Source organism: Tachypleus tridentatus, chromosome 11 (assembly GCF_004210375.1).
Source record: "Tachypleus tridentatus isolate NWPU-2018 chromosome 11, ASM421037v1, whole genome shotgun sequence".
Classification (NCBI taxonomy): domain Eukaryota; kingdom Metazoa; phylum Arthropoda; class Merostomata; order Xiphosura; family Limulidae; genus Tachypleus; species Tachypleus tridentatus.
Window position 1 is genome coordinate 51,399,381 of NC_134835.1, and position 16,522 is coordinate 51,415,902.

General features: G+C 36.4%; 1 protein-coding gene across 7 annotated transcripts in view; it reads right to left on the reverse strand.

Annotated features, from left to right (window-relative positions):
- The window catches only part of LOC143232141 (acyl-coenzyme A diphosphatase NUDT19-like), a 35,113-nt gene extending 18,975 nt beyond the window's left edge, over positions 1–16,138 (reverse strand). For 2 of the 7 annotated variants that reach the window (XM_076467234.1, XM_076467228.1), the window contains exon 1: positions 7,654–7,887. In XM_076467234.1, the coding sequence (XP_076323349.1) occupies positions 7,654–7,798 (145 nt within the window). In that variant the 5' untranslated portion in view covers positions 7,799–7,887. Of the gene's footprint in view, positions 1–7,609; positions 7,888–7,986; positions 8,131–16,023 lie in introns of those variants that run through there. The other 5 variants (XM_076467229.1, XM_076467233.1, XM_076467232.1 and 2 more) reach the window with 5 other exon arrangements.
- Positions 16,139–16,522: the final 384 nt, after the last annotated feature.

Below are 16,522 nucleotides of genomic sequence, written 5' to 3' on the forward strand. Positions count from 1 at the left end.
TGGCACAAAGCTTGGCTATCTGCACCAAACATATGATAAAAAGTTAAAGTAAATTTAGTAAAATTCATAAAAGGAAATTAAGATAAAACAAAACAAAGTTTTAAAAAAACATAAATAGCATTAAAACCAATGTTTACATCTAGCCTACAGCAGTAAAAAAACAAACTACAGTGATACAAGTTGTAAAAGACTTTCTATAGTATAATTGTAATTATCAAAACTCACAAGGAAAAGACTAACAGGTAAGTTAAAATCCACTGTCAGTCACCTGAAGTTGGCCTTTCCAGTCGTGATTCTGAGTTATTTGGCATTATGGCCATTTTCAGAAAGTAATAAAAGACTGGAAGCAAAATTTTAATTATAACTCACCAGGATGACTAATGGGTAGTTCAAACATTAGTCACCTGAAGTTGGCCTTTTCAGTCCTGGTTTCAAGTTATTTGATGTAACAGCCATTTTCTAATTTCAAATCAAACTAGATGGGCTTTGATTCTTAAAAGGGAATCACATTAAAAAAGGTCTAATGTATAAATTAAAAAACTTAAATAGCATTAAAAAGATTAATGACCTTTAAAAAACTAAAAATGTTTCCAAGGTGGACAGTATCACCATCACCAATAACACTATCTCAAGTTACGGATCAGCCTTGGGACAGAACATGTTTAAAATGCTGCTGTCGTTGAGAGTCATAATGACGACAAGACAGTAAATTGTGGCTTATTGTGACCTGAGTGTTACACAGATAAAACACTGGTGCATCAGTCCCAGATAAAAAAAACAATGAGTTAAAAAACTGTGACCAATGCATAGTCTAGTTAGAACAACTTCCTCTTTCCAATCCTTATGGAAACAAGATGGCCAAAGTCCAATATAGGATTTATTCGGAAAAGCTTGTTTTCATGTTGCTTGCTCCAATTCAACTGCCAACTGGCACAGAGCCAAGCCTTGAATATAGGACCACAGTTCATGTATGAAACATGCACAGCAGTGATAGTGCCAGAGCTGATAGATTTGACAACAGTGTCGGCGAGCTTATTCCCACGAATACCAATGTGGCCTGGTATCCAGAAAAACTGGATAGAAGTAAACGTTAAAGAGAAATGGGCCAGTCGATTTTGAATATTGGCAAGAACAGGGTGTGAACTAATGTGAAGCAATTCCAGGGCCAGTAAAGAAGGAAGCGAGTCAGTGTAAATAGTGCAGTTTGAGACCTGCTTGCTTCTATGTGATCCAGGGAAAGAGGAATGGTGTACAGTTCAGCAGTGAACACAGAAGCTGTAGAGGGGATTCTGCACTTATCCATCGAACCACAACAAACCATGGCAGATCCCACACAGCCACCTGATTTCGAACCATCTGTATAAATAGAAATGGAAGGATGGTTCAAAAGATGTTCAGCAAATAACATCTGTATTTCCAATCAGGAGTGTCTGCTTTTCTCAGATGACTTAAAGATAGGTCGCATTTGGGGACTGTAATAAGCCATGGTGGGATGAGCTGATCAATGGATACTGCAATGTTATCCAAGAACAAACCCAATTCATCCAACTGTGCCTGAATACAAAGGCCAAAAGAAACAATGGTAAATTGTTTATTCTCAAAAAACATGGCCCACCAAGGAAAGAAGACTGTGGTAATGAATAAAGGTGCAAAGAAGGTTCATGAGACTCTATGTATAAGCTCTGAACTGGGGAAATGCAGGAAACTCCAGTGCAAAGCCAAAATTCTTGATCATGAATGAGGTCCAACATCTTTAAGGTTGAGGTCCTGGTAGAGCCATAGACCAGTGATTCATAGTCGAGTTCCAATCAAATAAGAGCATGATATATCTTTAGCACAAAACATTGATCCACTCCCCAAGTGGCAGAAGAGAGGACATGGATAATGTTCAGTGCTCTTGTACATTTCACCCTTAGCTGCTTGATGTGTGGTCAGCTTACGGTCAAAAATAAGCAAGTCCCAAGAACTTTGTCTCAGGAACCACAGGCAGCACAACTTCACCAATAGGAAGTTCAGGATCAGGATGAATAACCCGTTGGCAGCAAAAGTGCATGCAAACAGTTTTAGAGAGAGAGACGTTAAAGCTGTTTGTTGTGGTCCACTTCAGTAAACAACTGAGGGCAGTCTGTAGTTGCCTCTCAATATACCTCATGTTTGGTGACTGACATGAGATGTGAAAGTTGTCGACACAGAGCCACTTTGCAATAATAAGGGAGAATTGTTCAGTGACTGCATTAATCTTTATACCAAAAAGTGTGACATTCAAAACACAGCCCTGATGAACTCCAAGTTCCCACAGAAAAAAATGGGAAAGTGTCAAACTCACACAAACTTGGAATCTCTTGTCCATTAAAAACAATGTTAATACAAATGGGCAAATGGCCATGTAACCCATATATATGGAGGTCTCATAAAATGCCATACCTCCATGTGGTATCATAAGCCTTCTCAGATCTGTTTTTGAGCCTTACGTGCCATGTGGCAGGCAGAATTCCACCACGCATGAGAATATCATGGAAAAAGTGTCAAGGATTTATGAATACATTGAGCAGCTGCTTGTATAATACAGTCAGTTACTACTGCCATACACTTGTCTATTGATGAGAGGATCAAGTTTTGCAAGAGCGGTGAAAGAGGGCCAGTTTGCTTGATCCAGCTTCCACCAGGGTACAGGGGTTGGGTGGCATCAACCATGACCAGTCTCTCTCAAAATTATAGGAAAATGATCACTGCCTCGTAGATCATTGCCAACCCTCCACGAAAAATGGGAGAATAATGAAGAGGAGCCAACTGAGAGATCAATAGCAGAAAAGGACTGACTAGGTGCATGAAAATTAGAAGAACCTGCACTGAAAAAAGAAAGGTTGTGATCAGAGATACAGAGCAACCTCTCCTATCAATATCAGCATTTTCCCAGATGGGATGATGTCCATAAAAGTCCCCCAGGATTAAAATTAATGGCAAATGTTTAAAGAGAGCATCAAGATCTGATTGATCATAGGTCTCTACAGATGACAGGTAGAGAGAACAGTGATGGTGTGACCAAAGGAAATATGAATACCTGTGGCCTCCAAGGGTGTGTCGAGTGGCAAAGACAGGGTGGGCACATACTGATCAACCAACAGTGCCACCCCTCCATGCATTCATCTGTCATACAGCCTGTCATTTCTGTACAAAGAAAACTGCTGAAAAGTGACTGTACTGGCTGGTTTCAGAAATGTTTCCTACAAAGAAAGGCATACAGGATGGTAGGAAGCAATCACTCTTTTGATGCCAGCCAGTTTAGAATGTAAACCTTAACAATTCCATTATACCAAGGTAACCATTTTTATTTATGTGTAGGCAAAATGGGTGGAGAACCCTTCTATTCACGACCATATCTTTTTTTCTTTACTGTCTTTATTTGAGAGAGGTCTATTGACCTCCATGGATCCTGCCCTGGGTCAATTGGGCAGGTCTTTGCTGTTGGAAGAGGATTCCAGCGATTGAAGGCATGAACAAATGGTCATTTTGTATCTTGGGGCGGGAGAAGAAGATGTACTTGAGAAAATGCCTGTACCCAGAACCAAAAGAAGTGGATCTTGAGATTTGCTGCAAAGTATGTTAGGGACAGAGATAGTTATTGAAGTTGATTTATCAACTTTTTTAACCATGGAGGTCAAAAGACTTTATTTGGTTTAAGAATCATTCTTTTGGATGCACAGAAAGATCTGTCTGCTCTCCCACTGAAGTAGTAGAATGAAGTGCAGCAGTATACGTCCGAGATGAAGTGATGGACAGCAAGTCACAGGGTAAATAATGTTATGAATTGTTTTCAAATGCTGCACCTCTTTTCCTTCTGACCATTTAAGGTGAGAACGAAAGTAGGATGGGCAAGAGTCATTGCAATTGATGCAATGAGGATCCATTTCACACTCACAGGCATCATGGTCCTTGCCACTACAAGAATCACACATCAAGGAACCACGACGAGACATCTTTGAGTGACCAAACCGCTGACACTGGAAACATCCGAGAGGGTTTGGTATTTATGACTATACCTTGCAATTAATATAACCTGCCTTGATGGTGATGTAAATATCAAAATAATTTCATCTTTGCGAGTGGAGATACACCTCACTGCAAAAACTCCTTTGGTGGAGAACCAAGCGAGAATCTCTGACTCATGGATGTTCTTTAAATCCTTCTCAACAGTAACTCCTCTTGATTAATTCAAAGTAACATGAGGTATAACCTCAACAGGTATATCTCAAATTGCCTTTGAATGCAAGAGTTCACCATGTTGAGATATGGATGTTTCCACCAATATGTCATCAGATCAAAGCTTCTTTATTGACTTTGGAGAGACAGCAAGTCTCTTTAGTCCCTTCTGAATGAAAAAGGGAGACATTTGCCATAAAGGTTTGTCTGAAAAAGAATGTAGTATAAGAAAATAAAATACAACAGGTGTTACAGATGTCAAAGATTGCTGCTCAGAATCTTCAACTATTTTAGTTAAAGTTTTATTTGGAGGATCCTTAATAAAAAAAAGAATATTTCAATGCCCACTGACCCCACCCACCATGGAGCCCTATGAGCAGATGCACTACAATGCCAAACAAGGACACTGCAGCAATGCCAGGGTTTTGTGAGCACTATACCCAAAGACCAGTATCACATACAATGTCCACAACACCTGTTGAGAACATCCAACACTGGTATTTGGTTGGCCCTAGCCCAAGTGGACCAGCCTACTGACACAAGGGGGGCCACCCCAAGGTCACCCTTCTATAGAAATTCAAGGCCAAATTGGTGTGTTAGGGTTGGACCCCTCAACCACCAGAATCCTCTCCTTCCCTTCACGGGTCACAATTCACAGCAAACATGTGGGTGGATGTTTAGATCCCAGAGGAAATAAACTGAACAGAACCTTGGCCTGGGAGGACCCTCACCATGTACAGGAATCCACACTGTGGGTACTTTAATTTGGGAGTGTTCACCTTCCTCAGATGACTCAAAGAAAGATCACAAATGGAGATGGTAATAAGCCATGGCAGGATGAGCTGATCAGTGGAGACAGCAATGTCATCCAATTGCCCACCCAACCCAGCCCGCTGCACCTGGATATGAAGGGCAAATGAAAGGATGGCAGATCACCTATTCTGAAAAAAGCACAGCCCCTGAGGAAGGAATGCACAATTCTAGGTGGGATGCTGTAGTTAGGATCAAAGTTTAATGGAAGACTGCAAAGAATGTTGAAAATGGTAGAGGTGAAGAGGAGGTTCATGGAACTCAGTGTCCAAATTCTAGACTCAAGAATTGCAGAGCCAAAGCCTCACATGGTGAATTGGATCCAGCATCTTCAAGGTTGAGGTCCTGACAGAACCAGAGACTCATTGTTGACTGTGCAACAAATAAGATATTAGGTACAGAATCTTGATCCATTCCCCAAAGAGGATATTAAGTGTCTTCATACACTTGACATGTAGCTGCTTGGTGTAAGGTCTGAAACTCAACTTATGATCAAAGATAAGCTGCAAACACTGGGTCTCAAGGGCCATTAGAAAGACCAACATAACCAAGACAGAGCTCAGGATCAGGATGTATACCCTGTTTGTGGTAAACATGCATGCAAACAGTTTTGGGAAAAATAAAAGGGAAAACCATCCACAATGGTCCACTTCAGCAAACCTCATATTTGACAACTGACATGAGATGTGGAAGTCATTGACACAGAGCCCGTTTTCAACAGTAGGAGAAAGTTGTGTAGTGATAGTGACAGTGTGACACTCAAGACACAGACTCGAGGGGCTTAAAGTTCCTGTGGATAAACAGAAAAGTGTCAAATCTAAGTAAATATAGAATTGTCTGTCCAATAAAAATCCCAATAAAAATAAGTAAAAGCCACATGATGCAAATGGTTGGATGCCATGCATCCATGTATTGTCACAAGTCTTCTAAAGGTCAAAGAACATGGAAACAAGAAGGCTTCCCCTGATCAACATTTCAAGTCAGATCAAATGGTATATGGTGTAGTATTGTCTACATAACCTGCACTTGATGGGTGAGAGCAGGTTGTTTAATTCAAGAAACTAAACAAGATGGGCATTATCCATATTCTCTGACACCTCACAGAGACAGCTAATCAAAGTAATTACATGATAATTTGAAGGAATCTTGAGATCCATCCCAGGTTTAGATAATAGGAAGAAAATATACTGGCATCAATCATCAAAAGAAATATTCTCCTGCCATATCCAGTTAAAAACAACAGAATATCAGGAGAGGGATGGTGCAGTATTGCATAGTGAACATCATCAGGTCCAACCAATGCACTACTCGACCAATGAAAAGCAAGTTTGAGTTCCATCAGTACAAAGGGGTGATTACAGTCATAAAGATGATCACATCATTTTTCCTTAAGAGAAAGAGGTCTTTTGACCTCTACAGATCCAGCAATGGATTGAGAGGGCAGGTTCTCTGTCATTAGACAGAGATTCCAGTAACTGAAGGCATAAACAAATATTTGTTCTTCATCTTGGAGCTAAAGATGGTAGGCAGTAACTGGAAGAAATGGTGAGGACAGAGACAACAGTAAATGTTGGCTTGTCAACTTCCTTATCCATAGAAGGTGAAAGACTTTTTGCATAGTTTCAGAACCAGTCTGTTGGAAGCATGGAATGGTCTGTCTGCACATCATTGTGGCAGTGGAAAGTAGTACATCAGAATACATCCGAGATGGAGTCGGGACATCCCAGCTTCTGATTACTTGAACCTATTTTTACTAATACTCAATTTGTATCTGATTTTATGATAAGAAAAGGTCATTTTTATTCTAAGCTACAAAACAAAGAAGCCCAAACGTTTAAAAAACCTCTCCTCACATTTCTTATAAAATCTAGTTTTGTTAAAATATCCTGTCTTTGTATCAATTGCAACATGTAATTTTTCCTTCCTTTAATATGAAAACAAAAGCTCTACTAGATACTTTAAATATAGCCTTGTGAGCCTCACAGAACAGATGTGTAAAATAGTATTTTTACTCTTTAATTTCAAACTCCTACAATATCAATAAATTATGAATTTTGTATGTTATTTTAACCACAGCTAATTATGTATGGTAAAACATGGAATGACTGTTATTCACAGCACAAATACCATCATGAAAAATTAAATATTAAGCATAAACTCTTGAACGAATTTTCACAAAATTGCCTCCTATAATCTTCTACTAATTCTAGTTTCAACTATTCCTAATAGTAGCTCATACCCAAAATTAATAACCTTAAAAAACAATCTTATGAGGTGTTTTATCTGCATCATAAACTAACAGTAGTATCTTCTTGTGCCATTATCTTATGAATTTAGCAAAATTAAATCATGATATCAGTATTAAGCTTACATTCAGTAACCTAATACTAGTACGTACTACTAATTCCACAACACTAACACTAGTATAGTCGTACTCATACTGATAATAATACCAACAGCAGTAGTAATAATAGTATTGATATAACTACGTTAATAAGTTAAAACATTACTTATGTGTTTAATTGATATTAATCTTTTACAGTTAAACTACTAACTTTAATACTAATAACATTTCAAAATCAAAAGCTTCAAAACGTACAACTTTATATAAAAAACTGCACCAACATTGGTAGTACCAATTACCATTAACAGCACACGAATGAAAAGCTCGAGCATCATTAGTCATGGTACAATTCATTTTTAGGTTTAACTTTTCATTGTAAGTTAGTGTCAAAATACGTGTAGAAAATTTAAAACCAAACAGATTTGTTATATATTGCTTCCACATTTTCGTAACATAAGATAACAAACGTTAAAAATAACATTACAACACATGATTAGATCATCTTTCATATAACCTATAATAAACGTGCCAATAGAGGGCCATGTTTAGTAACATAAAAATTCAGTGCAAGGTACGTTTTAAAAATGGAAATCGTTGAAGAAGCTATAAAATGTATTGAACAAGTACTTAACCTTCTACCTATCAAAATTCAGTCGTTTTTATCGTTAGTAAGTAGCCTGTGGAATCATTTAGTTCAGCTAAATAATTAATCAGTAACTACATATGTATAGGTGTGTATTTACATACACATACACAAACTTATTCCAAACAAGCAGCCATCTTTAGAAAAGTTCTAAGAAGGACCATTACAAGTGGTATACGTGTTTGAGCATTCATTTCACACACTAAACAATTTTACAGTGCCAACTTCCGCTACTGCTAACGGTAGTTTATTCTATAAACCAGTCACCTTCTTAGAAAATAAAATAATTCAACTGAATCCTTGCCTGTCTTTTTCAAATATTTAACTTAAACTTGTGCTCTTTTTTTCTGTTATCCTCACAATATAGCACAACAAACTCGGAGGTCTTTATACAGAGAATTTTGTACAATACAGTAATATTATCTTTTTTTTTTTTCTCTGAAAGAAATAAGATAAGAGATCTTAGCCTATCCTCAAAAGGCATCCTTCGATTCCAGAATAATCCCACCAGCCCTCCTTTGAACCCTTTCTAAAAAGTCTGTATCATTCATTACGTAAGGAGGGCCCGGCATGGTCAAGTGGGTTAACGCGTTCGACTCCTAATCTGATTGTCGCGGGTTCAAATCTCCGTCGCATCAAATATGCTCGCTTTTTCAGCCGTGGGGGGTTGTTATAATGATACTATTCGTTGGTAAAGAGTAGTTCAAGAATTGGTGGTGGGTGGTGATGACTAGCTGACTTCCCTCTGGTCTTACACAACCAAATTATGGACGGATAGCGCAAATAGCCCTCAAAAAACAAGTAATACAAAAGAGATCAAATAAACACATGATATTTCAAGTGAGTTTTAACTTAGCATTGGTGATTCGTGTAAATAAATTTTACTTGTTTGACTCGCTATTAATTTGTTTATAAATCCACCTACAATTCTATTACATTTACCCACTAGCAACATATCAATGGGTTGAATGACTTAACTGTAACCACTTTGTCAATTTTCCTTTCTTCACTCGTGCTACCGTGTGGGCTCCCATCTGTATTAAATATGTAACTCAGATTATTAAAACCTGTGCAAAACAAGAGCTTATGGATGTATAAAACAGAAAAAAAAACAACCAAAAAACGCGTGATAGCTGGATTAAAAGAAACCAGACGTATGGAACTAGAAAAAAGATAAAAATCAAATACGAGTTATTTTGTACAAAAAAACAACAACCTGAAAGTGTGCAGTAGATTTTCTGAGAAATTAAGATGATAAGTTAAAACTGAATCTCACACGTCAGCATAAGGATAAGAAATGACACACAGATATTATTTCAGTAAGTCTTGGTTCCTACAAGAAAACACCAAAACTCCTCAAAGACAAATCAGAGAATCTCATTTGAAAGTGCCAAACCTGCATTTTCAAAGCATAATCTCTTTACAGCTGACCAATTAAAAAACAGGCACCGAAAGAAGGAAATATTGATAGTCACTAATTATCCTTACAAAACGAGGCATAGTGGGACGCAATGCAAGTATCTCATGATTGTTTGTTTGTTTTAATTTCGCGCAAAGTTACTCGACGGCGATCTGCTCTAGCTTGTTTTTTGTTTTCATTTGTTTTTGAATTTTGCGCAAAGCTACTCGACGGCTATCTGCGCTAGCCGTCCCTAATTTAGCAGTGTAAGACTAGAGGGAAGGCAGCTAGTCATCACCACCCACCGCCAACTTTTGGGCTACTCTTTTACCAACGAATAGTGGGATTGATCGTAACATTATAACGCCCCCACGGCTGAAAGGGCGAGCATGTTTGGTGCGACCGGGACTCGAACCCACGACCCTCAGATTACGAGTCGAACACCATAACCCACCTGGCCATGCCGGGCCTGTATCTCATGAAGCAGCGGATAAGTTTCTTAAACAGTTAATACAAAAAAAAAGTAATATCTATGGCCGCAATTCATCATGAGTTCTTAATCGTTGGAACTCTTCTAATCGTTTATCATCTAATGTCGTGAGTTAATAATTCTTGAAGGGAAGATTTAGTTGTTATATATTTATTTGCAATTTTAATTGGTTCAAGTTCTATTGCTAAGTAGACAGCTTTATTCAAAGATGTACACCTAGTCTGCTTCAGCCTCGTTAGTAATCCTTAACCATTAGGGCCCGGCATGACCAGGTGGGTTAAGGCGTGCGACTCGTAATCTGAAGGTCGTGGGTTTGCATCCCTGTCGCGCCTAACGTGCTCGCAATTTCAGCTGTTGGGGCGTCATAAAGTGACAGTCAATCCCACTATTCGTTGGTAAAAGAGTAGCCCCAGAGTTGGCGGTGGGTGGTGATGACTAGCTGTCTTTCCTCTAGTCTTACACTGCTAAATTAGGGACGGCTAGCTCAGATAGCCCTCGAGTAGTTTTGCGCGAAATTCAAAAACAAACAAACAAAGAAAATTAATGACACCCAGTGTGTCAAGCAGCATGTTGTTTTCGTTGCACGACACAGTACACTCTGTGTTAATTTCATATCAAAATCTTTGAAATAAAGATCCTGTAGAACACCATTTATAACTTATGACGACTGTGTTAATTTTTAATAACACTTCATGTTTATGGTTTCCTAAACTTTTTAACTTGGAAAACATACAACTAGCGAAATTTCGCGCAAAGCTATTCGAGGGCTATCTGCGCTAGCCGTCCCTAATTTAAGAAGAGAAAAAAAACAAGCGCCGATAAATTTTGGTATATGAACCATTTTACACAATTGTATTTAATATTATTAAATAACACTGATGATTCCAATAGCTTTACTTTATAATCTATTTTTCAAGGTATGTAATGAGATGAAAATGTACTGCATTGATAATTACGAAGAAGTAAATGTTAATTACAGTATTATATCCTGGATGTTCCCTCTATTGTATTTTGTATTGTTTATTTGTTTTTGAATTTCGCGCAAAGCTACACGAGAGCTATCTGTGCTAGCCGTCCCTAATTTAGCCAAATATTTGGCTACTCTTTTACCAACGATTAGTAGGATTGATTGTAACATTATAACGCCCCTACGGTTGAAAAGGCGAGCATGTTTGGTGCAACGGAGATTCAAACTTGCGACCCTTAGATTACTAGTCGAACGCCTTAACCCACCTGGCCATGTTGGGTCTGTATTCTGTAAAATAATTTTCTGACAAACCTCATGTTATTTTAAGTTGTGATAAAACCATTCTAAGTCTAATGGACAAAAATTATAAATTATCATATTATGCAGTCGCAAAAAAGAAGAGGCTTACCTCAGTTACGGTGTGGACCTATCCTGCTTTTTTTAAGAGCCCCGGCATGGCCAAGCGTGTTAAGGCGTGCGACTCGTAATCTGAGGGTCACAGGTTCGCATCCCCGTCGCGCCAAACATGCTCGCCCTTTCAGCCGTGGGGGCATTATAATGTGACGGTCAATCCCACTATTCGTTAGTAAAAGAGTAGCCCAAGAGTTGGCGGTGGGTGGTGATGACTAGCTGCCTTCCCTCTAGTCTTACACTGCTAAATTAGGGACGGCTAGCACAGATAGCCCTCGAGTAGCTTTGTGCGAATTTCAATAACAAACAAAAAAATTCTTTTAAGAACAGGTGCCAATGATTTTGCAGAAATAAGGGGTGTATTCAAATATTCTTTTCAATAAGTCCAAGAATTTATTAAAAATAAAATACTATATTGCTTGTCATGATTTGTTAAAAATTATTCAAGTTAAGAGACATTTTCAACATCAGTTGTTTGTTCTCCGAGTTAAAAAGTTGAGGAAACCGTAAGCATGAAGTATTATTAAAAATTAACATAGTCGTCATAAGTTATAAATGGTGTTCTACAGGATCTTTATTTCAAAGATTTTGATATGAAATTAAGATAGTCTGTACTGTGTCGTGCAACGAAAACAACATGCTGCTTGACACACTGGGTGTCATTAATAGAAGTGATAGTTTAGCAATTTTCTCCCTTCTGTATCTCGGACTCTGTTAATTCAAACTATCATATTTTCAGTGGATATTCTCTACTGGGCTTTACTAATGTACTAAATTTCAAGGCAATCCATTAATACATTTTGGTTGAGTTTCTTCCTATTTTTTGTTCTTCCCAACACAAGTACAGAAATTTATTTGACAAAAAAACACACTTAATTTTCATGTGTTTTTTTTTTAAACTTAGTTCAATGATAGATCTTTTTAACTGTGAGTCTCATGTGGTGTAAAGATGGTAGCTACATTTACAGCATTGAAAATAATTTTATAGCATATATTCATTTGTGTTCATACCTAAGGTGCTTTGTATCAGATTATATTAAGCAGTAAGATATCTGAGCAAGCAATGACATTATAAGCCACAGATCAGGATTGTAACAGTCTCAGTAAAATTAGATACTGTTGTAAAGAAAGTATGAAATAATGTAAGAGATTGTGAGAAATAACAGGATTTGATACAAATAAGATGATTACAATAAAAAGTTTTATTATTATAGTTGTCTTTAAACAACTGGGTAACTTAGAATAAAGTTTAATGGTTTGAACATCATTGATCTATGAAAAAGTGAAGTTAAAATTATCACTTGTTTGACGAAAGGAAGACACTACATCAAAATATAATTTTTACACTGTTATGAGTTACATTTACCATCAGACTTGGTAGTTTGGAAAGATGATTTGTATAGCGTATCTGGAATGTATTTGTGATCGCTGATGTCGAGAAAACCCACTTGTAGAGAAAAATATATATGTAAAAACAGCTCGTTTAGGTTGAAAACATTTTTTACGTAGAGAAGCGAAGAACGTTTCGACCTTCTTCGGTCATCGACAGGTTCACAAAGAAAGGAAGAGGTAACTGACCGGAAGATGACCACATGTTTGAAAGGGGTTGTGTAATTGATTGTCGGAATGTAGAGGGCCTGCTTAGATGTTTGAATATATAATTTTATATTGTTATTATTTATTATTTTTAATACAGGTAAAAAAGTGTTCCTTTGTATTGGTTTATTTTGGGTTTGAGTTGTATAAGTAAGGCTTCTTTAATTTTGCGTTTGTTTATAATCACATTAACTCTATACATTCTAACATTAACTTCACATGTGAACAGGAAAAAAAACAACAATCAAATACCATTTCTTAACCTCAAAATTACAAGAATCGATACACAATTTAAAACAGAAATCCACCGAAAAATCACCCATACTGGACTATACATTCCTTGGGACTCAGCACATGAAACAAAACAAAAACTCAACATACTAAGAAACCAAATAAACACAGCCATAAAACTATGCTCACCAGATAAAATTAACGATGAATTAGACAAAATAAAACAATACTTCATCAACATCAATAAGTTTCCTCCATAAATCGTAGAAAACATTATACGCACACACCTAGGCAGAAAGCAAAATCAACCAACAAAAGTAAATATATCTCACGAATTAAAAAAATCACGAAACCATATACTGCTGCATACCATATATTCCCGATATCAGCAGAAAAATAACCAACAGTTGGCAAAAACTAATAACAAAATGTGGCATTCCAGTTAATACTAAACTTATTCAAAAACCAGGCACAAAACTAAGCTCTATACTATGTAAAAACTACACTGACAAACACCACACCAACATTATTTATAAAATACAATGTGATAACTGCCATGACTTCTATATTGGAGAAACATGTAGAATAATGGAAACCAGATTCAAAGAACATAAAAAGTCACCTTCACACATTTTCGAACACTGCACGTCAAATAAGCACAACATAACCATAGAAAACACTCAAATACTAAATAATGAAGCAAACATAAACAAACGCAAAATTATATACAACAACTCAAGCCCAAAATAAACCAATACAAAGGAACATCTTTATACCTATATTAAAAATAATATAATAAATAATAATAATAAAATAAATAATATAAAATTATACATTCAAGCATCTAAGCTCGCCCTCTACATTCCGACACTCAATTACACAACCCCTTTCAAACATGTGGTCAGCTTACGGTCAGTTACTTCTTCCTTTCTTTGTGAACCTGACGATGACCGAAGAAGGTCGAAACGTTCTTCGTTCCTCGGAGTCGCGCCAAAACATGCTCGCCCTCCCAGCCGTGGGGGCGTTATAATGTGACGGTCAATCCCACTATTCGTTAGTAAAAAAGTAGCCCAAGAGTTGGCGGTGGGTGGTGATGACTAGCTGCCTTCCCTCTAGTCTTACACTGCAAAATTAGGGACGGCTAGCACAGATAGCCCTCGAGTAGCTTTGTGCGAAATTCCAAAACAAACAAACAAACAAACAATCTTCGTTCCTCTACGTAAAATATTTTCTCAACCCAAACGAGCCGTTTATACATATATATTTGGAATGTATTTGATTTAATCAGTATAGCCATTTAGTCTTCTTCATTGAGTAGTGATATCAAGACATTCTGTGAATGCTTCAGCTTTAATTAACCCCTAAAGATTAGCGTATTGTAAAAATGGATGACATAACAAAAAAAACTAAATCACTGAATTTAGTAAACAGTTATCAATAGAAAATTATTTTAAGAATATCATATAATAAATACTATGCTTTTGTAGTAAATGAAACAGATATACGTCTCAAAGTCAAACCTTTGTTTGTTGTGCAAGTTTTAACAAGTTTTTTGTAATTAATTTATACAAACAGTTATTATTAAGAGTACTGTCAAGATGCCTCAGAGAATAAATTGCCGTTTGTCTCTACTACACATTTTTAATATCTCAGTCAGAAAAAACATATTTAATTGATATTATATGGGTTAATGAAATCGCCTTCAGATGTACGAATAATATATAAATCTACATTTACAAAAAATCGTAATTATTAAATATTTATGTAGGACATATGATACCTCTATTATCACCTACATATGCATCTAGAACAATGGGCTTGATTTTTAAATGTTTCTTTTTCTGAAAAAAAAATCCTAAAATACAGGTGTACAACATGTTGGTAAGTTTAGAAACGGTGTAGTGCAAAACATGCATTCAAAAACAGAATGTCTATAGAATAAGGTGAATCGTATCATTTTAATAATGCAACTGTTCCTTAAGCCTGATTACGACCCCCGAATAGAATTTCACTCTATGCCCAATAAAAAAAACAAAACTGGAAGTAAGATATCTAGATGGTGTAAACCCACTTTAAAGGTATTTTTCACTTATGTTTATTAACTAGTTACATTAAACAAACTTAATTCTCCAAGATTAACTTGCTTTTTTTAGCTTATTACTAAAAGGGGAAAAAAAATCATTCTTAAATAACTCCTCATAAGAAAACTATCCAGGCAATAATTTTCAGTATTATCATACTTCTCAAAAAACTATCTATTATAAGTTAATAAGATCGGAAATGGAACCGATCTGCCATTTAGAAACTTCTAGATGTGGCGTACTCCCAAATAAGAAAACTATGTTATATATGTATATTATTTTCCTAAACAAGCTTTAAGAACTGCAACAAAAACGCTGAACATACTAAAAACATCACCAGGGAACAGACTAAAATATGAGATATAAGATGTGTTCAGGGTTTTGGAAATGACTCCGGAAGTAGGATTTACATAGTTGTGGGGTACACCGTCTGCCAGTCTTAACCTTTGTTAGCTAGCGTCCCGTGTTAAAGAAAGAAGAGCAGAAAAGAAAATAAGAGAAATGATTAAATAATACGTTAGGAGAGCAAGATGTGGGTGTTTGAGTCCGGAACATTCTACACCTAAATCACTGACATAAATACGCAAATATTTGTTGTACATTACACAAAGTATACTAATTTAAATATGTTATGGATCAAAGTTAAGAGTTATTGTACTCATCTGACTAGATTGGGTTTTTATTTTTAATGTTTTAAGGGTGGTACAGAGTACCATCAAAAAAGTGTAAATAGTTTCCTTTTCTTATGTATTAATAGCAAATAAACTGTTACAAAGCAACTATTTCTCGTACAAACACTAATGACAATTTTTGGCACAGAATTGATTATATATATATACATAAATTATAACCTGGATGATATAAACGTCGAAGCTGAGAGCTCATTGTCGACTTCAAAAACTTCACGGTGTAATAAGGAGTCCTGAGAAGTGGAACAGAATCTTTTGATCAACACCAACTTGTATTCTGAAAGACACAAACAACTATATGCACTTGTAAGAACAAGTTGATAATATCTAACCAGTTTCCTTTATTTTCATTGGCTCAGTAAACCTTAACTTATCTGTAAGTAAACAGTTAAAGTCCAATAAAAATGCAGAATTTAATTTGGATCGAACATAGTAAATATTGGAAACTTTATGTAACTAAATCATTCTATAGCTAAAATTTATGCATTCTACTTTTACACTGGTTTTCTGCATGCCGTGCGAGAATAACAAAGAAACTATAGTAACTTGGAACAGGATCAACTTTATAGTTTTCGTGGCCATGTGTAATGTGACATCTGCACATAATCAAAATAAAGCATGAATTTAGTACATATTGCCTGAAACCCTAACACCACAACAA